General features: G+C 35.6%; 1 protein-coding gene across 3 annotated transcripts in view; it reads left to right on the forward strand.

The window, feature by feature from the left end:
* PPP3CA (protein phosphatase 3 catalytic subunit alpha) overlaps nt 1-24487 on the forward strand; it is a 366845-nt gene that overhangs the window by 264289 nt on the left and 78069 nt on the right. For all 3 annotated transcript variants that reach the window (XM_064285505.1, XM_010590472.3, XM_064285506.1), the window contains 3 exons: nt 5707-5818; nt 6901-7046; nt 11829-11968. In XM_064285505.1, the coding sequence (XP_064141575.1) occupies nt 5707-5818; nt 6901-7046; nt 11829-11968 (398 nt within the window). The remainder of the gene's footprint in view (nt 1-5706; nt 5819-6900; nt 7047-11828; nt 11969-24487) is intronic.

Consider the following 24487-nt stretch of genomic DNA (forward strand, 5'->3'; position numbering starts at 1 on the left):
AGGAAGCTAACATTGTTTACATGGTATAAATGGTATGATTTGCATTATGTAAATCATCTTATTTATTCCTCACAAGTCTACAAGGATTGTAAATGTCCTCATTAATTAATAGGTATGGAAACCGACTCGGAGAGCATCACACATGTAATAAAATGACAGTGCTGGGATTCAAAGCCAGTACTCTTTCCGTTACCCCATGCCCCAACTGTGTATTCATTAAATGCATCACATATAGTGAGAAAAAAAAAAAAAGAAACTGCGACACACATTCACATTCACTGACCCATGTGCAAACGCTTACACACAGCCCTCTCCCTCACTTATAAAATCCAAAGGTCAAAACATTGAATATAAAATATTCTCTTGTGAATATGATACTATTATTATTATTATTAATCCTCAAATAAGAGCTCGGTTTCTTAGCATGTGGTATTCTAACAAACCTCAAAAGGTTTTCGATTTATCTCAATAATTCAGGGGTCCACTGGAGGTATTCTTCTTTGGCTATCCTCAGGGCAAACAGGAGCACTTAAGTTTAATTTTTACTAAATTAGCTTTGAAAATAGGTTCGGATTCCATAAGTCTATACTGATCAATATTTATAGGTGCTAGGTAATGTGCTCAGAGTCCCTGGGTGGTATAAATGGTTAATGTATTCAGCTGCTGCCTGAAAGGTTAGAAGTTCGAATCCACCCATAGATGCCTCAGAAAAAAGGCCTGGCAATCTACTTCTGAGAAACCAGCCGTTGAAAACCCCATAGCACAGTTCTACTCTGACACACATGGAATCGCCATGAGTTGGGATCAACTTGACCGCAACAGGTGGCGAGGTAGTGTGCTCTGGGCAGTGCCTAGAACTCATTTTGAACACTCCTTCACCCATAATATTCTCTTTTTGCCAAGAATAGAAATCATTTCCTGCAATGTTAGCTCAAATAAAACAAGCAAGTTTTTGAATAGTGATGAAAGAGGTAATTTTGTTTTGAGTAATAAATTGTCTCACACCAAATACTATCCTCTTTCCAATGATTGCACCAATGCCACCTAACCTCTTTGATCAAGCATATGTTATGTATGGGTCCATTTCTGAATTGTCTCTCTGAGAACGGAAGGAAAAACTCAGACTTGCAAACAGAGGCAGGTACAGCTATTTACTTCTATTCACATCCTCATACTGGCTTTCTAGCCATTCTGCACTGCATTGCCTGGGCCCTAACAGTGAGCTGGAGCCCAGGTGGCACAATAGTTAAGAGCTTGGCCGCAAACCAAAGTGGTTAAGAGATCAGCAGTTCGAATCCACCAGCCACTCTTGGAAGCCCTGTGGGGCAGTTCTACTGTGTCCAGTAGGGTCACTATGAATCTGCTTCGACTTGACCACAACTGGTAGCAGTGAGCTGGCCCTGCCCATGTGATTACATCTGGATCTCTACCCAGGAGTCTAACATGTTTAATCCTGAAGAGTAGTTTTGCTTATCAGCTGAAAACTCAGAGACCAGAGTGAATCACAGCAAGGCAGGCAGTGTTCTATGCTTCTAACTGAGAGTAACAAACAGACGATACAGCAAGCAATGTTAGGTGACAGAGTGATGTCCCAGACATGAGGAAGAAATTGTCAGGCTATCCTCTGTAGCCAATCATCTTTATGTTGCACTGCTATTTCCCTGCTGCTCTGCCGTGTGTTTGTCAGCCCAGGAAAATGACATCTGAGAGGAACCACATTTGACATTTCAGTGTTTTGAATTTTCCCCCCACCAAGGCACATTTTCCACTTAATTGTGTCATGATTGAGGGACAGTAATTTTGATTGGAATGTTTTATAGCATAAATAATTACATTAAGAGGGCTGGTTATAATATATAGGTGGAGCTGTATCTTTTTTTTATATCCTTCTTTATTTCCCTGAGCAATTTTTTGAGAATACTCTTCATTAAAAAGCATAAATTATAAATAAACTACTGCACCATTATTATCAATGATCCAATTAAACTAATGGAAAAAAAATGAAATCATTAGTTCTGCTTCATTGCACAAGATGGATAAATTAAATAGCAGAAATGGTGTCAAAGAAGAAAATTACTAAAAATGATAGAAGAGACTCAATCTTGCATAATCTATAACCCAGACTAACTTTAAATGTAAATATTTATTTAGTTATTAAGAGTAAAGATAGTGTTCCAGTTGAAAGTGATTAGTACTGCTAATTTACATCTCACCATGTAAAAACAAGCCCGGTGAAACTTGGCTCTGTTGCCACCTTAACCAATTAATTCTGTGAAAATTTTATTCAAATGAGTCACCTGATACCACATAGACAAAACTAACTATTTATCCAGCTTTTATTTCATTGCTTAATTATGATAATTTTTTTTTTTGAGGAGGATTTTCTTTTAAAAACAAAATCAAGTTATACTTTTGCTCAAGACCTTCAGCTCTCCAGAATGTTAGAACTCAATGGCAAGTAGTTGTCAGCAAGACAGTTGTGCTTGGCAGCTCTCTTTCACCAGATGTTGATGGTGAAGGCTGGCAGGGCTGCACTTTCCAGTCCCCCCTTGCCCTTTCATTTACCATGCCACTTCTTCCATACTGGCCACATTTGTGGTTTTATTCAGTGTTTGTGAAGATATTTTATTCTTGCCCAGGGGAGAAAGAAATAAAATATGAAAAGAGAACTCTTATTTTTTGGGTATTTTGAGCCAAGAATTGGGAAATTAAGGTATTTCTTTCCTTTCTTTCTTCCTTCTCCCTCCTTCCTTCTTTCTTTCCTTCCTTTCTTTTTTCCTTCCTGTTCATTTACAGAAAATGAGCTAATATTTCCAGAATTCTTACTGTATACTGGGTGCTTTAAATCCATTAAGTAACAAGGAAAATTAAATGTGTATTGAATCATTTTAAAGGTAAATAGGTGTGGTAGGAATATTTATCATAGAACATTTCTGTATCACTCTTTGAGGTTTCAGTTATGAAAGAGCTGCAGTTATTAAGACTAGAGGTGATAAAGACACATACTAACATTAAAACAGGACCTTTAACAGATGGTGAAAAAGAAAATGTGGTTTTTAAAGTGTGATTTCTCTGGCAATATATGAATGGGGTTAAAAAATTGTATTGGAGATTTTAGCTGGTGAGATAATAGTTTGCTTCAAAATGAATTGTCCCAAGCAAAAGTAATCTAAAAGAGGTCAGAATTGTGATTACATTTCCAGCGGGCTGCTGACTGGGAGGGGGCGCAAAGGAGCCTTCTGGCTACTGAAATGTTCTCTAACTTGATCTAGGTAGTGGTCTCATGGGGGTATACATATGTAAAAAAAATTAATTGACCTGCACTTTTAAAATAAGTGCACTCAACTGTATGTAAGTTATACTTTAGTAAAAACATTTTTAAAAAGTTGCTACAGTGAAGCCAAGGAGCCTTGGTCACTAAATGGTTAAGCTCTCAACTGCTAACTAAAAGATTGGCAGTTTGAACCTATCAGTGGCTCCATGGTTGAAAAGACCTGGCAATTTGCTCCCGTAAGGATTACAGCCTAGGAAACCCTGTGGAGCAGATCTACTTTGTCCTACAAGGTCACTGTCTGTTGGAATTGACTCAACAGTACTTAACAACAGAGTGAAGCCAAATGTGTATCCTTCCAGCATATAAATAAAATACCGTATTTTTTATACAAATAACGCACACCTTCTACGTTTGTTTGCCAACTGCGCCCTCTCCCCATGAGGTATTTTGGCAAACACACGTAAAAGGCATGTTATTTGGGTACAAATATGGTATATTCAATATAATAATTACAAGATGTAAATATAATCTTTGAAAAATTTTACATATCCATCCCATTCTAAATTAGACATCCCAAATTAATCAACAATTTGGTAAAAAATATATATTTCTTCCAGATTAAGGTGCAACTTTATAAATTTATATTAGCAACAGTTCTCATTGACATTAATAACAGTTTATATATATCTGCTCTGAAATCTGAGACAAGCTTGTGTACTACAGACTGCTTTTTTTTCAAACATGTAAATAAACCCAACCCAGTGCCCTCGAGTCGATTCCGACTCATAGCGACCCTATAGGACAGAGTATACACCTTTAAAACCTGATACACAGCAGAGACTCACTGAGCTACTGGACTAACAGGGGACATTTACACGTATCAACAGATCATGAATGCTTCAAGGATCACTTGAAGAGGCCACTTGGTTTACTTTTAAAAAAGAGTCATGTTATTCACATGAACTTTAGCTAATAACAATAATCAGAAAATGGTAAATAGAAAATTAATTATTATATAATGTCAATGCATTATTTTTGTTTGCTTCAATCATAGTTACATAGCTGGAGAAGATATGTTGCTTGAACAACACAATAATACATACCTCTTCTGATAATTAGTATTTTCTCCAAATGTAATTAATTTCCACTCATTTAATGAATTATTATGTAAGCTAACAGAGATGAGTATCTTAACAATACCACAACTAGTAAGTGCCAGTAGATTTTCCCTATGGACTTTACCCATCATATCTACAAAATGTTGGAACGTTGATTGTTAAAATATAATTATAGGTGTTTTGTGGTTTCAGATTTTAGTAACTTGAATCAGACTTGTCTATTTTTGAGATTCCTGTATCTTCTCAGCTTCACTTTCAGAACATAAATTTCATGAACATAAAAACCATACTTGCTTTTCAATGCATGGTTTTCTGTTCCCTGTAGGTTCTTAATAAATGCCAGTTGAGAATAATGAAATTGATGCTAATATGTGAATAGTCCAGTTATCTTACTGCAGATTCCAGGAAGACCGTGTCAATGTAGATTTAGTCCAAACCTGGTAAATGTGCAGTTGACCATCATTCTTACACACACTACAATGTCCAAGTAGCTAATTTGAGAGCCATTAACCATATGTGTACTGAGGTTCCCTGACCTTCAATTTAGTTGTATTTATTTATATAACAAAAAATGTAAGGCTTTATATATTGAAAATATTGAAATACATAAGTTGATGGGGAGAAGAAAGTAGGGAACTAACGAAGGAGAGAAAATTCATAGAAAGTAGTGACATAGTTCAAGTCAGTTTGAGAATGTCAGTGTTGGCCCAAATTTTGTCTTCTCTTTTCATTCCAATTCTCCCATTTCTATTACTGACTTTTAAAAGAAATTAAAATGAGCGTAGTATCTTATTGTTTGTTAATCATTTGTCTTCTCACACTCCTATACCAATGTATTTTTATTTTTAGTAGTTTTTCATTCAAGCTTCTTCCTTATTTTATTTTACTTTTAACCAGCTCCCTCTCCCTCCAAGCCACACAAATCTCCTTCTAAAGACTATATGGAATCCATTCTCTTCTTATGGGGTATAGATCCTAAGTTGTTGTTAGATGCCATTGAGTAGGCCGGAATCATGGCGACCACATGTAAACAGGATGCAAGTTTGCCTGGTCCTGTGCCATCTTCATGATTGTTGGTATGTTTATAAATCCTAAATAAGTATATATATTTCAGGTGTAGATAAACCTTGGCTTTGTACCAAAGTATTGTTTTTTGTTTGGCCGTGAGTATTCTCTCTAGTAAGGCCTAACCTTTTGGAGACTTTTGATGACAGTAACCTGCTTGGTTCATGTCTTTATGATATGTGAACAATGGAATGTATAAGTATAATGGGAAAATATTTATTTTTATACATTTTTATGTTTTTTTCTCAGTGTGTGCTCTATTTGTGGGCCTTGAAAATCCTTTACCCCAAAACACTGTTTTTACTTCGTGGAAATCATGAATGTAGACATCTAACAGAGTATTTCACATTTAAACAAGAATGTAAGTATACTTCAAGCTTATTCTTTAAACACCATAAGGGAAAAGAAGTCATTTTAATAGATACTCTGAGCACTTGGCATTGTATTATGCCAAGCCAAAACTTTAAAATGACACTATTTTTTATCATTTTGTATTTCCTTAAAAGCATAGACAGAGATTTCAGAATTTTTTTAAATTTTAAATTCTCTTCAGTGAAGTGATCTAAGAATTTGAATTAATGATTGGTATAATTTTTCCTAAAAAACTGATGATGAAGTTACTATTTTTTAAATGGCAAGAATGCTGCTATTTAGGTTAATGACACTACCCTTTAATCTTCAGACAACTCCAGACAAACAAATGGAAGATAGATTCAACCCTATCCCTGTATTTTTTGTATCCAATAGATAAAATACTAGCATATAGTCAATTTTATAAAATTAAAGATTACTTCTTCCTTTAGAGATAGGTGCTTCCTTTAAAGATAGAAGTGGGGAGTACTTCCTATAAATTCCATTATCCTTCTCTCTCTTTTTTTTTTTGCATTGTCCATTGAAACTTAAATTTCTCTCCATCATTTAGTCGTCTATTAAATGGAGCATAAAGGCTTCCCCTGTCAAAGCATTAAATATAAGTTGATAATGGAAAAGCAATGTGCAGTGAGATAGAAGTGACTTTATGAACCTTGTTTCATGCCGTCTGCTTTTCCACAAGATCATTCAGGAAAATCAGACAGCGTTATGGCCATCTTTCTCTTGGTCACTATTCCACTTGTTTGTGTGTAGTGTTTTTTTGTCATACATCTACAGATAAATAGCAAGAATGCATAGAGAAAAGTTCTCTCCTCCATTATACAAAAAGTTACTAAAAATTGTGAAATACAGATCACAACAAAACTAACACACAATAGCTATAAAGGCTAATATTATAATTCTTAAAAAAACCTTAGTTATGTTTTAGAATTTTACGGTGTATAGTTTTATGCAAACAATACAATCCTGGCAAGAAAACAATAAAAATAAACTGAATGAAATTATCCTAGCTATGAAATCAGAAGGGTAAATATTTGCTTTTTTTTTTTTTTTTAAATGATATTTTAAAAGGTAAAATAAAGTATTCGGAACGTGTATACGATGCCTGTATGGATGCCTTTGACTGCCTTCCTCTGGCTGCCCTGATGAACCAGCAGTTCCTGTGTGTACACGGTGGTTTGTCTCCAGAGATTAACACTTTAGACGATATCAGAAAAGTAAGTTCTGTTATTTTCCAGGTTTAATCATTCTGTGTGCTTAAGTCATAAGTAAGTCATAACATTAGTAAATTAACATTAATAACATTAACAGATTAAGTCATAATATTAGTTACTTTGCCTTTATCGGTATTGAATTAAAATGATTTGAAGTGCTTATGAATGTCTTCTTTGTGTTATTTTTTTTCTCTAGAAAGATCTACCTGGTAGAGTTTTCATGTCTAAAACCTCAGGGTTCATGTTGCCATGTGACATATTTCACTGGAAATATAAAATATTTGATTCCTAAAAATATATGTGTCTTTTCATTATCCTTGCTTATGTATGGGTAGAAAATTTGCCCGTGGGAAATGTCACAGCTTGACCTTTAAATTGTGTGCATATTATATTTATTGTTACAGTTAAAAAAAATTTTAAAATAACAGTTTTTAAAAAGGCGATGGTGTTATTATATTGATTGTCTTGAGTAGATGAGTGAAAAACAGTTGACTTTCTAAGAGACATCATTTTTTACCACTTTTCTTTTTATTAAAAAGGGGGTTTATATATAAATACATACACACCAATATGCCTAAGAGTTTTTTTAACATCATTTAACATTAGTTTCTTCTATGTTTGCCAACCAAGTTCTCCTTCCACTGTGAGGTATTTTTGTAAGCAGGCTATGCTATTTTTCTTTACAGTAACATGTAAAAAAAAAAAAAAAAAATGGCGTAGAGGTGCTTACGAAAATACCTTACAGGGAGAGGGCATAGTTGGCAAACAAACATAAAAGGTGCACATTATTTGCATAAAAATATGGTGCTATTGTTTGAGGCAGCAAAAAGATGAGTTAGACTGAACGTGGAAGTGCACTGTGTCTTTTTCATGAGAAAATGTAACAATATGGAATAGTTTTATATAGTAGAAGAGAATCTTTTTTTTCCCTTCAGTTGTGTTTATAACACTGGTAATTGCAGCATTGTAAGAAAAAAGATGAGGGAAAGAGTGATTTAAAAGAGCTCTGCATATTTTTCTTTGTGTCAAAATTCTCAAAGAGAGAAAGCAATGTGTTTTACTATGTTATTTTAAAATAACATCACCTGGAACAGAGAAAATATCTAAAATTCTTTTAAGGTATGATAATTTGTTCACATTAATGTTTATTACATAATACTTGTGACTGAGAAGAGTATGTTCAACACCAAGCATTCTTTCTAGGAAGTCTAAGCTAAATGTTTTGTGAAAATTATGAATGTTAGATACTATATTCTAGATTCTTCTTTTCCCTGGTTGTAAGACCTTAGAAAATATGCTTGTGTTTATCCCAAAGAAGAGGACAAAGGTAGAAATAATTCTGACCTTTTATTATTACTCTCACCAATAATTTTAGGAAGACTGAGCAGGTCACATTGTTCTAAATTACTGTATTTGAACTAGGAAAATCATGATTGTGCTCAGTTTTGTCTTAAAGACACATAATACTTAGTTTTTATTTATTTAAGCCTAATGCATTATAAGACTTTGGCTTCAAACAAGTAATGTACTATGAAAGTACAGAATTTATTGCTTAAATATAAGTTTACTTAAGGATAATCATAGACAAAAATCCAAATTCTGGCTCTTGCTTATCATTTAGTTAATTTTTGGAATACAAAGCATCTTTTAATCTCGCTTGAGTGGTTGCCATTTAATTTTTTTCCCCATTTTCCCTGAGTTTGGAAACCTCAGATATCTGTATGTTGGGCAACATTTACAAGTTCATTCTATTAGTTGCCTGAACTTATTAAATTAGTAAACAATACTTTCTTTTCTATTTTGTTCAGTGGAGAAAAAGATCAACTATCTATCCATGCATTAATGCATCATATTAAGAACTTGATAAACAATTATTGTAGTAGGTATAGAAATGGAATAGGTCAAAATACAAATGAGTGTGGTTGTTTTGTTAGCAAATGCTGGACATCAGAGACATGTATGTTTTATTCTCATGCCTTTATTAAGTTTCATGTGCATAGATAAAAATAGAAAATTAGCGATTATTCTAAAAAGGAGGATTAGTTAAAAGTTCATTCAAACTAGCATTTTTATTATTTGGGCAACATTGATAGATAAAGTTTTATACTTCAAAAAATAGAAAGAACAGGGGCTGCTAGGCCATTTTGTTGAGTATGCAACAATCACCCAAAAATTTATTAACCTCTGCTACAAAATAAATAACCATTTTTATATGGTTCTCATTCGTTGTGTTTCTTAAATACTTTTCTTCATGGAACTCATGGTGTTGAGGAAGTGCTTTTTTATTTAATCATGGATATTTTTGTACATCATAAATTTTTACTATTATAAACTCGGTTTTATTTTAGAAGCTCACTGGTTTTTAAGAAAAAATATATTTAGGAAAGGAAAACATTATGTTGTTGTTGGGTGTCATTGAGTTAATTTTTGACTCATAGCAACACCATGTGACAGAGTAGAAGGTTCAGGGCTTCAGATGTAGCAATAATATTTTACTTACTTTCCTGTTCAAAAGGAAATACATAATTTTTATTTTTAAAATCAAACAGAAAAGAAGTGCATAAAATAAACCGTTGTTTCCTGCTCTGTGTGTGTGTGTTCAATGCATTCATTACACTTTTGCTTCTGCTGTTCTACAACACACAGAGCATTGGCATTTGTTCAGTATTTCCGGTAGTGTAGAGATGTGATACTGAATTACAGTCATGGAGTTCACGTATAGAGCCATTCACTTTCTACGAGAATGTGACCAATTCATTCTTCTAGGATCTGGTGAGTTCTTTGGAAATAAACAACCATATGTCTCATCATGAATTAAGTACATCTTTAAAAAATCTCCCATTATCCCAAGGACTTACTTTCAGGCATGTTTCAGATATTATATTCAATTTTCACTTATATCATTAAGCTCTAGACTTAGTCATAAAGTGATATTTATGTTTGCATTTTGTTATATGTCCGTTAGAGTTTCCGCCACACTTTAATTAATTATGCATTTTAGTTTATTTTTACTGTAGATGATATTAACTTTTAAAATGCGCTTTGTAAATTTCCCATAATATATTCAGTTTTATGGTTGCCTTCCCAGATCTTTGGTTTGGGATTCACATTAACCAGCAAGTCTGCCCTCCTCTGCTGGTCTACCCCTAAAAATAAGTTCTTGCTTCCTCGGAAAGAAATTCTGCATTTTTATGGACAAACGTTATTTTTATTGGTTGTGTTATTACACAAGCATGAATTATTTAAATTTCTTAAACAAGTTAGAGGTATAAATATGCAATGAGTATTTTATGGTTAACGTGAAGGCCAAAATACAGAGAGAGGACTTTGTCTTATTGAGGTTTTTAATTGAGTGTTGAAAATATGAAATAATACTTCATTCTTTTTAGATATTAAAAAAAGTGGTTTGTAGCAAAACTGTTACCTAATTACTCTGTATGTCCCAGGAAAAATAGAGAATTTGATTGGTTGACAGCCTGATTCATTCACCATCTCTATGGGATTTTAAAAAATATTAACGTATTGACTATGGAGGATATCAATCCTTAATGGGATTTCATAGCTACTTTATGTTTTTTTCAAGAAGCTTTATTATATCTGCCAACTTTACCAAAGATCCTTTAAATATGGTTAAATTAGGATAAACTAAAGCATAGTGACAGTGTTTATAAAATTGGTGAAATGTCTCATTTCCAGTTATTATATTGCTCATACCTTCTAAATGGACCATTTTAAATTGAAATATGACTTTGCTAAGCATTTATGGCTGGAAAATGGATTTCATATGAGGGCTTCAGTCAAAAGTATAAAGCTTAGAACTGTAAAATGAGTAATGACCAGCTAAAGTTGGGTTTAATTTCGTGTTTATCATTACTGTTTCTTTGTACGCATTAGGTAAATTACAATAGCAAGGGCAGATTAACCAGTAAACACGGTATGCACGGTTTACTGTAAGCAAGGTATGCGTGGGCTTAATTGTGTTTGCTTACTAATCTGTAGTGGTGAACAATTTCACATGACTTTGGTGAAAACTGGATGAAATTGTTCACCACAGAATAGTAAGTAAGCCCAAGTAAGCCCACATACCATGCTTATTGGATAATCCACCCCTGTACAATAAGTTTGTACTTTAACTAGAAACCTAGGTATCCCCAAATGAATAAAGACGCAAAATGTTGTTGTCTCAGCCAAAATACCATGTGCCTTTATGTGCTGTTCTGATATAGCAAGTAGCTACTCTTAAAATGAAAACCCTGTGTTCCCAAAATTATGTTGTTAAACGTAAAAACCGTAAGTTATTCCCCATCCACATCTCTAAATCACGCTTTAATGGAATCAGTAATAGGAATCTCCCCAAATATAAAATAAAATCGAAGCTCCTCCTCCAGCAATGACACAGAGATAGAGTCATGTTAACTGGTAATGACTAAAACACTTGAATAAAATCAATCTGGAGAGAAAGAGAAGGATAAAAGGGAGAATAGGAAAAAGAAAAAAAAATAGGAAAAAGGAATAAAGAAGCAAGAGGAGGATGAAGGGTGAAATGAATGGAGACAATAAATGAGCTCATCGAGAGGAAGAAAGAAAGGTAAAGAGAGATGAAGAGTAGAGTAATGGGGAGAAACGAAGGAGCAGAGACGGGAAGAGAGGGGGTTGGGGAGCAGTTCACTCTGCACCATGTTTGGGAGAGAAGGATGAGCAGTGCACAGTGCTGCTTTCTCCTGTTTTCTGGATTCCAAGTTTCCCAAGGTTAGTATTTTGCTCTCTGTCTTCTATTTTTCTTAGTTAGACCGATTCAAAGAACCACCTGCTTATGGACCTATGTGTGATATCCTGTGGTCAGACCCTCTGGAGGATTTTGGAAATGAGAAGACTCAGGAACATTTCACTCACAACACAGTCAGGGGGTGTTCATACTTCTACAGGTGAGGACGGAGAGCTTGCCTTCTGGAACCCATTTTGGTTTATAACTGCTGTAATTTGTGCCATGTGTTTGATTTATATATGATGTTTGTATAACTTTCCTAGGAAACAAGTATTAATGGAAAGTTCGCTTTGAAAGCTTGGATCAAATGGGTTCTTAGCACTTATAAAATGAAAATATGATTACACAGAGAACACAGGAAGGAGGAAGTGGAATGGAAAGGTGGTACGAGGGTGGGAGCAGCAGCTGAAGAAGATAGTAGGATTTTGAAGAAATTTTATTCTACTTCTTGAATTGTAGAAAAAATCCAAGTCCCGTCTTGATTTTTCACTCAATTGTTTAATCACAGTGAAAAGTTCTACCAGTTTTCATGATTTAAAGCAGAAAAACAACTTCCTGTTGGTTACTTGAATTCTACTCAAGTCATTTTTAAATTTTCTTAAGTTTATCAGGCTTTGTGGATAAAGTAAATGAGCAGCTACCCACTGTGTAGGTACCATAATGAATTTTTTTTTTTTTCTTTTGCACTCTGACAAACTAAGTTGAAAATATTTTATGGTAATTTTTATATTTGCAAATCTGTAGGAATTTTGCCATTTTATAAAATTTTGGAGAACTTCACAAAGAAATCTGTAATACAATTGTGTTTCAACATGTCTTCATGATTTTCCGAGCATCTCTCCTTAATTTTAGCCCACTAGGTTCACTAATCATTAGACATAGAGCTTATATGAAAATTGCCAAAGTGAAGAGGTAAAGAGGTTATGAAGAGGTTGAGAATTTTAAATTCTGGAGTACATTTTTTTTAAACTTAAAAACAAAATCTGATTTTCACTGAAATTAATGCTCCATTCCAAGCCCAGCAGCTAAACAAATGACAAAACCAAAAACCCAAACCTGTTGCCATCAAGTCAGTTCCAGCTCATAGTGAACCTATAGGGCAGAGTAAAACTGCTCCATAGAGTTTCCAAGGAGCACCTGGTGGATTTGAACTGCCAACCTTTTGGTTAGCAGCCATAGCTCTTAACCACTGCACCACCAGGGTTTCCAAACAAATGACAAGGCTAGAAGAATTCTATAAGGCATACACAGCCATATAGCTTCTGTCTATAGGAGTAAACTAATGTCATACTTCTACATAATGTTGGAAACCCTGGTAGTGTAGTGGTTAAAAGCTGCAGCTGCTAACCAGAAGTTTGGCAGTTTGAACCCACCAGATGCTCCTTAGAAACCCTATGAGGTGATTCTACTCTGTCCTGTAAGGTTGCTACGAGTTGAAATTCTGTCCTATAAGGTTGCTATGAGTTGAAATCAACTCAATGGCAAGGTTTATATATATATATATATATACATATATATATATATACATATATATACATATATATATATACATATATATACATATATATATATATATATAAACCCAGTGCCATCGAGTCGATTCCAACTCATAGCGATCCTATAGCAGTTATCCACTACTCGGGTAGAACCTTTTGTTCCATGTATTAAGTTTTCCCTATGAAAAAAATATTCCTTTTACTCATCTGTTGATGTGATTTAGAAATGAGAGTTTAGGAACAGAAAGTATTATATATTGTAAACTATCATTGAAAGAATAGTTTTATTGTAAATATTAATAAAGAGGTTTATTCCAAGCTTGTTTATCTGAAGTTTAAAATTCACTTCAATGTTTTGGAAAATTGGGTACCAAGTCTAATGAGTCTATTTTAACTGAAATGGAGAAGCGTAGTATAGTATTTCTGAAATGCCTAGGTTTCTTTTCAATAATTAATTTGGGGCTAATCTTTTATAAAGATGCTTGGACTTTTAGTGCAATGTTAGATATTACTGATGTATGTCAAGACCAAGTGTTCAGTTTTTCAAATCTGATATTAAGTACCTAACTATACCATGAATATTTAAATTACTTGTTTGATACTATTGGGTTGTGCTTAAGAAATATAGTATTAAGCAAAATCCAAAGCCCTTGATTCTGATATTGAGCCATATTTCATTAATCTTTCTTTAATTCATCATATAGCATTCCCCTATTAGATTTCTGCATCAGCTGTTCAAATAAATCATATTCTTAATAAAGTCCCATACTGAGTTTATATAAAGTTATAGTGTTTTTATTTTATGACTGTAGATACAGATACATTTGTGTCAGGGATAAAGTTTATCTACTGGACAATTAGAATATTATTTTGTTCTCAACTTAATGAGTATTTAACTAGTCTTATTAGAGATTCTTAATAGATAATGATCTTTAGCCATGACAGATTATACATGTAGCTGAGTGTCTAAATCCGCAGCTTACGAACCCTGACTAATGGTAAAGCAGCCTGGGTTATGTTTTATCCAAGAAGCTTGCTGATCATTTTGTCTTTAGTGCCACCTAGAAGGTCTCAAAGCATCCACTGAGGTAGTTGTGGATAAAGCTGATCTAGACGGGCACAAATGAACAACAGAATTGGTGGAGAAACTCAGTGGTAATTACTAGCTTAAATTATTGGCAGTTATTTTGAGCCTCACTTACCAGTTTTATCTTACATGTTTATACAGAGTTTGCACACTTAATTTGCTTTGCCACCCTACTCACCATCTAACATCTTGTCTAGAACATGATTTTAGTAAAATAAAATTATATAGAAAAATGCATCAGTAAAAACTTACTAAGAGTGTCCATCAGTTATATAAGATAGGCAGTGTGACAGAGAGGAAGGGAATCATAAAAACTCGGTTTTTGCTCCAGTTTTACTCTTAAGCCAGCTTGCATTCTCAAATTCTTCTAATATACAGGCAGGTGATTGAAACCCTTGAAGCAGGCCAAGGGTTAGCCCATAGAGATTAGTGGGGCAAAAGCATCATTTTCTTTTTAACACCACATAGTCCAAACAACAGAAACCCTGGTGGCGTAGTGGTTAAGTGCTACGGCTGCTAAGCAAAGGGTCAGCAGTTCAAATCTGCCAGGCCCTCCTTGGAAACTGTACGGGACAGTTCTACTCTGTCCCGTAGGGTTGCTATGAGTTGGAATTGACTCGACGGCACTGGGTTTGGTTTTAATCCAAACAAAACCGTAGGTTGAATTTGGTGCTTAGGTTGTCAGTTTGTATCTTTGCCTTAGATGAATCATATGAGTTTTGTGTTCTGGGTTTAACTTGCTTCAGAATGAGTGAGTTAAATTAGACATTCAAATATTAGGCTCTGAGATTTGAGGACCATCTTGACACTTGTTTTTAAAATGTTTTTGAGGCTGTAAATTGCAGTTCACTCAAATTCCTACTGGCCTCTTAATCACAAATGAGCAGCATGTTTTCTGTTCACATGCTGCCCAACGTCTCTGCTGCAGTAGAGAAGTTATCTTGTCAGCCCCTTCCATCTAGAAACCTTTGGCTCCTACTTTTAACATCCTGAATCTCCTCTATCAGGCAGATTCCTGGCTCTTCTGCTGTCTCTTTTTATGTCTCCCTCCTGCTTTTGGATTTTTTTTTTCTTCACACTTTCCCAGGAACCCCACCCATTTCCCTAGCTTCACTGTAAATTTCAAAGTCTGAGAAGAGTTTGGTTTGATTACAAAATCTGTGTCCAGCCCCTTCACCACTTTCTCTTTCCTGAGCTTGAATTCATTATTTCTACTTGTCTGCTGGAATTTTCTATCTAGATGTTCCATTGTCATCTTAAACTAAATTCACATGGCCTAAGATTTTTAAGATAACTTATAATTTACTTGCCTCAGGTTTTTTTTTTTTTTCCTCCCGCTTAAGAGTTTTACTTTTTTATTGAATGGAGGCATTTAAAATAAAAATTAAAATAAAGATAACTACTAGGAAATTTGATTAAACTTATATAAAAAATCACCAAAAAACAGTCAAAACAACCTGAATCATGTTTGTGATGGAAGGGTATAGTTTCATGCACTCAGTTTAATTACACGGGATAGTTTTGTTTGGTTTTTTGTTTTGTTTTTCATTAAAAAATTTATACACAAATTGTTTTGTAACATTAGTTGCAAATCCCCACACTGTCAGCAGTCTCCCCCTTTCCCGCATTATACCATGGGTTCTACGTGTCCATTAGTTCAGTTTTCCTGTCCTTTCCTGCCTTCTCGTCTTTGCTCTTGGGCAGGTATTGCCCATTTCGTCTCATATACTTGGTTGAAATAAGAAGCATGTTCCTAACATGTGTTATTTGTTTTATAGGCCTGTCTGATCTTTAGCTGAAAGGTGGACTTCAGAGTGGCTTCAGTTCTGATTTAGCAGGGTGTCTCGGGGCTGTAGTTTTGGGAGTTCTTCTGGTCTCTGTTGGACCAGTAAATCTGGTCTTTTTTGTATTTTAATATTTTTCTTCTGCTCTGTCTGGGACCCTCTATCGTGATCCCTGTCAGAGAGAGGTTGGTGGTGGTAGCCAGGCATCATCTAGTCTGGGCTCAGGCTGGTGGAGGTCGTGGTTCATGTTGTTCTTTAGTCCTTTGGACTAATATTTCCCTTGTGTCTTTGGTTTTCTTCGTTCTCCTTTGCTCCGAACATGATGGAACCAATAGATGTGTCTTAAATGGCTGCTTGCAAGCTTTTAAGACCCCCAGACACTACTCACCGAAGTAGAATGTAGGACATTTTCTTTATGAACTCTGATATGCCAATTGACCTAGATATCCTCCGAGACCATGGTTCCCAGCCCTCAGCACCAGTAACTCAGTCCCTCAGAGTGTTTTGATGTGTCTAGGAAGCTTCTAGGACTTTGCCTTTGTCAAGTTATGCTGATTTCTCCTATATTATGAATTGTCTTACCCTTCACCAAAGTTAACAGTTGTCTGCTGTCTAGTTAGTGATTTCCCCTCTTCAACTCTCCCCTCCCTCCTAACCATCAAAGGTTGTTTTCTTTCCCCCCCGTGTGTAAACCTTTATTTTCGTTTTTATAATAGTGGTTTCATACAATATCTCTCCTTTTGTAATTGACTTGTTTCACTCAGCATAATGCCCTCCAGATTCATCCATGTTGTGAGATGTTTTGCTAATTCATCATTGTTCTTTTTCGTTGAGTAGTATTCCATTGGGTGTATGCACCATAATTTGTTTATCCATCTGTTGATAGACACTTAGGTTGTTTCCATCTTTTTCCTGTTGTGAGTAATGCTGGGTTGAACACGGGTGTGCAAATGTCTATTTGCGTGATGGCTCTTATTTCTTTAGAATAGATTCCTAGGAGCACGATTGCTGAATCCTGTGATATTTCTATTTCTAGCTTTTCAAGGAGGCACCATGTTATTTTCCATAGTGTTTGTGCCATTTTACATTTCCACCAGCAGTGTGTAAGAATTCCAATCTCCCTGCAACCTCTCTAACATTTATTTTCTGTTTTTTTGATTAGTTCCAGTAATGTCAGGGTGAGATGATATCTCGATGCAGCTTTGATTTGCATTTCTCTAATGGGTGATGATCAAGAACATTTCCTCATGTGTCTTCTTTGGTTAAGTGTCTGTTCATATCCTTTCCCATTTTTTAATTGGATTATTCGTCTTTTTGTTATTGAGATGTTGAAGTATTCTGTAGATTTTAGAGATTAGACTTTAGTCGGATATGTCATAGCCAAAATTTTTTCCAGTCTGTAGATTCTCTTTGTACTCTTTTGGTGAAGTCTTGAGGAACACAAGTGTTTAACTTTTACTAGCTCCCAGTTACCTACTTTATCTTCCCATGTTTGTGCATTGTTAGATATGGTTTGTGTTGTATTTATGCCATGTATTACGGCCCCTAGCTTTGTCCCTATTTTTTCTTCCATGATCTCTATCGTTTAGGTTTTACATTTAGGTCCTTGATCCATTTTAAGTTAGTTTTTGTGTATGATGTGAGGTATGGATATTGTTTCTTTTTCTTTTTTTTTTTTTTTACAGATAGACATCCAGTTTTGCCAACACCATTTGTTAAACAGACTTCCTTTTCCCCGTTTAATGGTCTTTTGTCAAAGATCAGCTGACCATCAGTGGATGGATTTACATCTGGGTTCTCAATTCTGTTTCATTTGTCAATGTGTCTTGTACCAGTGCCAGGCTATTTTGACTGCTGTTGCTATATAGTAGGTTCTGAGATCAGGTAGTGTGAGGCCTCCTACTGTGTTTTCTTCTTCAATAAGTCTTTGTTTTTCCAGGGCCTCTTTCCTTTCCATGTAAACTTAGTGATTAGTTTTCCCATCTCGTTAAAGAATGCTGTTGGTATTTGGATATGGATTGTATTTTATCTACAGACTGCACTGGGTAGAATTGACATTTTCACAATGTTGAGTCTACTTCTTATCCATGAGTATGGTACGTTTTTCCATTTATGTAGGTCTCTTTTGGTTTCTTATAAAAGCGCTTTGTAGTTTTCTTTTGTGTAGGTCTTTTACGCCCCTGGTTAGATTTATTCATAAGGATTTTATCTTTTTAGGACCAATTATAAATGTTATTGTTATCCTGGTTTCCTTTTCAAAGTTCTCTTTATTGGTGTATAAGAATCCAACTGATTTTTGTATGTTGATCTTGTATAATGCTACTGTGCTGAATCTTTCTATTAGTTCCACTAGTTTTCTTGTGAAATCTTTGGGGTTCTCTATGTAGAGGATCATATCTTCTGTGAATAGGGATAGTTTTACTTCTTCTTTTTCCAATTTGGATGCCCTTTATTTCTTTTTCTTGACTTGTTGCTCTAGCTGGGACTTCTAGCACAATGTTAAAAAGGAGTGTTGATAAAGGGCATCCTTGTCTTGTTCCTGTTCTTAGGGGGAACGCTTTCAGCTTCTCTCCATTGAGAATGATGTTGGATGTTGATTTTTTATAGATGCCTTCTATTATGTTGAGAAATTTATTTTCTATTCCTAGTTTATTGAGGGTTTTTATCAGGAATTGGTGTTGGACTTTATCAAATGCCTTTTCTGTGTCAGTTGACATGATCATGTGATTCTTTTATTTATGTAATGGATTGCATTGATTGGTTTTCTAGTGCTGAACCATCCTTGCATACCTGGTATGAATCCCACTTGGCCATGGGGTATTTTTTTCCTCTGATATGATGCTGAATTCTATTGGATAGAATTTTTGCATCTGTATTTATGAGAGATATTGGTGTGTAATTTTCTTTTTTTTTTGTGGTGTCTTTACCTGGCTTTGGTGTGAGGTTATGCTGGCTTCATAGAATAAGTTCAGGAGTGTCCCCTCCTTTTCTGTGTTCTGAAATAGTTTGAGTAACAATGGTGTGAGCTCTTCTCTGAATGTTTGGTAGAATTCTCCAGTGAAGCTGTCTAGGCCAGGGTTTTTGTTGTTATTGTTGAGAGTTTTTTTTTTTTTTTTTTCTACTTCTTTGATCTCTTGTTATGGATCTGTTCAGATTTTCTATCTCACCTTGTGTTAGTTTAGGTAAGTAGTGTGTTTCTAGAAATTTGCCAGTTTCCTCTAGGTTCTCAAATTTGTTGGAGTAGAATTTTTATGGTATTCTGTTATCATCCTTTTTATTTCAGTTGGGTCTGTTGTAATGTCCCCCATCTCATTTCTTATTTGGGTTATGTAATTCCTCTCTTGTTTTTTCTTTTGTCAGCCAGTGGTTTGTTGATGTTTTCAAAGAACCAACTTTTGGCTTTGTTGATTCTTTCAATTATTTTTTCTGTTCTCTATTTACTTCTGCTCTAGTTTTTATTGTTGCCTTATCTCTGGTGGCTGTTGGCCTCTTTTGCTGTTCTCTTTCTATTTGTTCAAGTTGTAGAGATAACATTCTGATTTGGGGCCCACTCTTCTTTTTTGATGTGTGCATTTATTGCTATAAATTGACCTCTGTGTACTGCCTTTTCTGTGTTTTGGTTTGGTATGATGTGTTTTCTTTCTCCTTTGATTCTAGGAATTTTTTAATTCTCTTTTTGATTTTTTCTATTACTTAGCTGTTTTTAAGCAAGGTGTTATTCAGCTTCCATGTATTTGATTTTTTTCCCTTGTTCTTCCTATTATTTATTTCTACTTTTATGGCGTTATAATCAGAGAGAATACTTTGTATTATTTTGATGTTTTGGATTTTATTGAGGGTTGCTTTATGGCCTAAAATGTGGTCTATTCTGGACAATGTTCCATGTGCATTGGAAAAGAATGTATCCTTTGCTGATGATCAGTGGAGTGTTCCATATGTATCTATGAGGCCAAGTTGATTGATTTTGGACTTCTTGTATTCTATATCTTTGTTGAGTTCCTGTCTAGATCTTCTCTCCTTTACTGAGAATGGGGTGTTGAACTCCCTTACTATTATTGTAGAACTATCTGTTTCTCTTTTCAGTGCTGTTAGAGTTTGCTTTATGTATTTTGGAGCCCTGTTGTTGGGTTCGTAGATATTTATTAAGGTTGTATCATCTTGCTGGATTGTCCCTTTTGATCATTATATAATGCCCTTCCTTGTCTTTTATGGTTGGTTTTGCCTTAAAGTAATTTAAAATTAGTATTGCCACTCTTGCCCTTTTTTGGTTACTATTTGCTTGATATGATATCTGATTCAAAATGGCCAATACCAGTCCATTTCACCTCACTAATGCCTAGGATATTGATGTTTATGCATTCCATTTCATTTTTGATGATTTCCAATTTTCCTAGGTTCATACTTCGTACATTCCAGATTCCAATTATTAATAGATGTTTGCAGCTGTTTCTTCTCATTTTGAGTCATGCCACATCAGCAAATGAAGGTCCCAAAATCTTTACTCCATCCACATCATTAAGGTCGACTCTACTTTGAGGAGGCTGCTCTTCCCCAGTCACCTTTTGAGTGCTTTCCAACCTGGGGGGCTCATCTTCCAGCACTATATCAGAGAATGTTCTGCTGCTATTCATAAGGTTTTCACTGGCTAATGCTTTTCAGAAGTAGACTGCCGGGTCCTTCTTCCTAGCCTGTCTTAGTCTGTAAGCTCAGCTGAAACTTGTCCTCCATGTGTGACCCTGCTGGTATCTAAATACCAGTGGCATAGCTTCCAGCATCACAGCAACACACAAGCCCTCACAGTACGACAAACTGACAGACACGTGCTGGGACTGGCAACTCGCAGAGGAATGGTGTTGCATTAATCGTCAAAAAGAATGTTTCAAGATCTATCCTGAAGTACAACGCGGTCAGTGATAGGATAATATCCATACGTGTACAAGGAAGACCAGTTAATACAACTATTATTCAAATTTACACACCAACCACTAGGGCCAAAGATGAAGATTTTTATCAGCTGCTGCAGTCTGAAATTGATCGAACATGCAATCAAGATGCATTGATAATTACTGGCAATTGGAATGCAAAAGTTGGAAACAAAGAAGAAGGATCAGTAGTTGGAAAATATGGCCTTGGTGATAGAAACAATGCCGGAGATCGAATGATAGAGTTTTGCGAGACCAACGACTTCTTCATTGCAAATACCTTCTTTGACCAACATAGACGGTGACTATACACATGGACCTCGCCAGATGGAACACACAGAAATCAAACTGACTACATCTGTGGAAAGGGACAATGGAAAAGCTCACTATCATCATTCAGAACAAGGCCAGGGGCCGACTGTGGAAAAGACCATCAATTGCTCATATGCAAGTTCAAGCTGAAACTGAAGAAAATCAGAGCAACTCCACGAGAGTTAAAATATGACCTTGAGTATATCCCATCTGAATTTAGAGACCATCTCAAGAATAGATTTGACGCATTGAACACTAGTGACCGAAGACCAGACGAGTTGTGGAATGACATCAAGGACATCATCCATGAAGAAAGCAAGAGGTCACTGAAAAGACAGGAAAGAAAGAAAAGACCAAGATGGATATCAGAGGAGACTCTGAAACTTGCTTCTTGAGCGTCAAGCAGCTAAAGCAAAAGGAATAATTCATGAAGTTAAAGAACTGAACAGAAGATTTCAAAGGGCCTCTCGAGAAGATAAAATAAAGTATTGTAATGACACGTGCAAAGAGCTGGAGATGGAAAACCAAAAGGGAAGAACACACTTGGCGTTTCTCAAGCCGAAAGAACTGAAGAAAAAATTGAAGCCTCGAGTTGCAACAGTGAAGGATTCCATGGGGAAAATATTAAATGATGCAGGAAGCATCAAAAGAAGATGGAAGGAATACACAGAGTCATTATACCAAAAAGAATTGGTCGATATTCAACCATTTCAAGAGGTGCCATATGATCAGGAACTGATGGTACTGAAGGAAGAAGTCCAAGCTGCTCTGAAGGCATTGGCAAAAAATAAGGCTCCAGGAATTGATGGAATATCACTTGAGATGCTTCAATAAGCAGATGCAGCACTGGAGGTGCTCACTCATCTATGCCAAGAAATATGGAAGACAGCTTCCTGGCCAACTGACTGGAAGAGATCCATATTTATGCCTATTCCCAAGAAAGGTGATCCAACTGAATATAGAAATTATAGAAAAATATCATTAATATCACATGCAAGCAAAATTCTGCTGAAGATCATTCAAAAACAGCTGCAGCAGTATATAGACAGGGAACTGCCAGAAATTCAGGCTGGTTTCAGAAGAGGACGTGGAAGCAGGGATATCATTGGTGATGTCAGATGGATCCTGGCTGAAAGCAGAGAATACCAGAAGGATGTTTACTTGTGTTTTATTGACTATGCAAAGGCATTTGACTATTTGGATCATAACAAACTATGGATAACACCGCTAAGAATGGGAATTCCAGAACACTTAATTGTGCTCATGAGGAACCTTTACATGGATCAAGAGGCAGTTGTTCGGACAGAACAAGGGGATACTGATTGGTTTAAAGTCAGGAAAGGTGTGCATCAGGGTTGTATTCTTTCACCATACCTATTTAATCTGTATGCTGAACAAGTAATCTGAGAAGCTGGACTATATGAAGAAGAACGGGGCATCAAGATTGGAAGAAGGCTCATTAACAACCTGCATTATGCAGATGACACAACCTTGCTTGCTGAAAGTGAAGAGGACTTGAAGCACTTACTAATGACGATCAAAGACCACAGCCTTCAGTATGGATTATACCTCAACATAAAGAAAACAAAAATCCTCACAACTGGACCAATGAGCAACATCGTGTTAAATGGAGAAAAGACTGAAGTTGTCAAGGATTTCATTTTACTTGGATCCGCAATCAACAGCCATGGAAGCAGCAGTCAAGAAATCAAAAGACGCATTGCATTGGGCAAATCTGCTGCAAAGGACCTCTTCAAAGTGTTGAAGAGCAAAGATGTCACCCTGAAGGCTAAGGTGCGCCTAACCCAAGCCATAGTATTTTCAGTCGTATCATATGCATGTGAAAGCTGGACAATGAATAAGGAAGACCGAAGAAGAGTTGACGCCTTTGAATTGTGTTGGCGAGGAATATTGAATATACTATGGACTGCCAAAAGAACAAACAAATCTGTCTTGGAAGAAGTACAACCAGAAGGCTCTTTGGAAGCAAGGATGGTGAGACTGCGTCTTACATACTTTGGACATGTTGTCAGGAGGGATCAGTCCCTGGACAAGGACATCATGCTTGGCAGAGTACAGGGTCAGCGGAGAAGAGGAAGACCCTCAAAGAGGTGGATTGACACAGTGGTTGCAACAATGAGCTGAAGCATAACAACGATTGTAAGGATGGCACAGGACCGGGCAGTGTTTCGTTCTGTTGTGCATAGGGTTGCTATGAGTCAGAACCGACTTGACGGCACCTAACAACAACATTTGCTTGATACGTTTTTTCCATCCTTTGATTTTTTATATAGTTTGTCTTTGTGTCTCACATGTGTCTCTTGTAGATAGCATATTGATGGGTCATGCTTTTTTATCCATTCTGCCACTCTATTTACAGATGCATTTAAGCCATTTACATTTGGTGCGATTATTGATAGGTATGTGTTCATTGCTGTCATATTGTTGTGCCTTTTTTTTTGTAGTGCTGACATTTTCTTTGTTCCTCTTACTTTCCCGTGCTGATTTCCTTTTGTTTGTGAATCTTTTCTTTTGTTATTATAAATTTTGTGCCTACTGAGACTTTGTGTTTTTCCTCTTTTTTACTTTGATGAGTAAGTTTGTTAACTTTCTTTGTGGTTACCTTGAAGTTTACCCTTATATTACTAAGTTTGAACCAGTTTTTTATTACTTGATATAGCATTGACTTCCTTTTCATTTGAAAATTCTGTAGCTATACCATTTATTCTCCCCTTTTATTATTCTGATGTTGTCATTATTTACAGGTTGATGCCTCTGTTTCCCTTTTTTAAGTCTTTTAACTTTGTTTTATTATTGAGAGTTCTGTACCTAGGTTAGTACCTGGTTGATGCTGTCCTGTGTTTGAGACTCTGGTTGTTGGTTCTCTAACCAAAGGACTCCCTTTAATATTTCTTATAAATTTGGTTTGGTTTTTATGAATTCCCTTAATTTCTGTTTATCTGGAAATGTCTTCCATTTGGTGTTTGATCAAGTTCTTTATCCCTTCATTTGATGCTTAGTGTTCTAGGATTGACATTCGTATCTGTTTTACTTAATTCTTCAGGTCTTTGCTGCAAA

The sequence above is a fragment of the Loxodonta africana genome, chromosome 5 (genome assembly GCF_030014295.1).
Source record: "Loxodonta africana isolate mLoxAfr1 chromosome 5, mLoxAfr1.hap2, whole genome shotgun sequence".
NCBI classification, from domain to species: domain Eukaryota; kingdom Metazoa; phylum Chordata; class Mammalia; order Proboscidea; family Elephantidae; genus Loxodonta; species Loxodonta africana.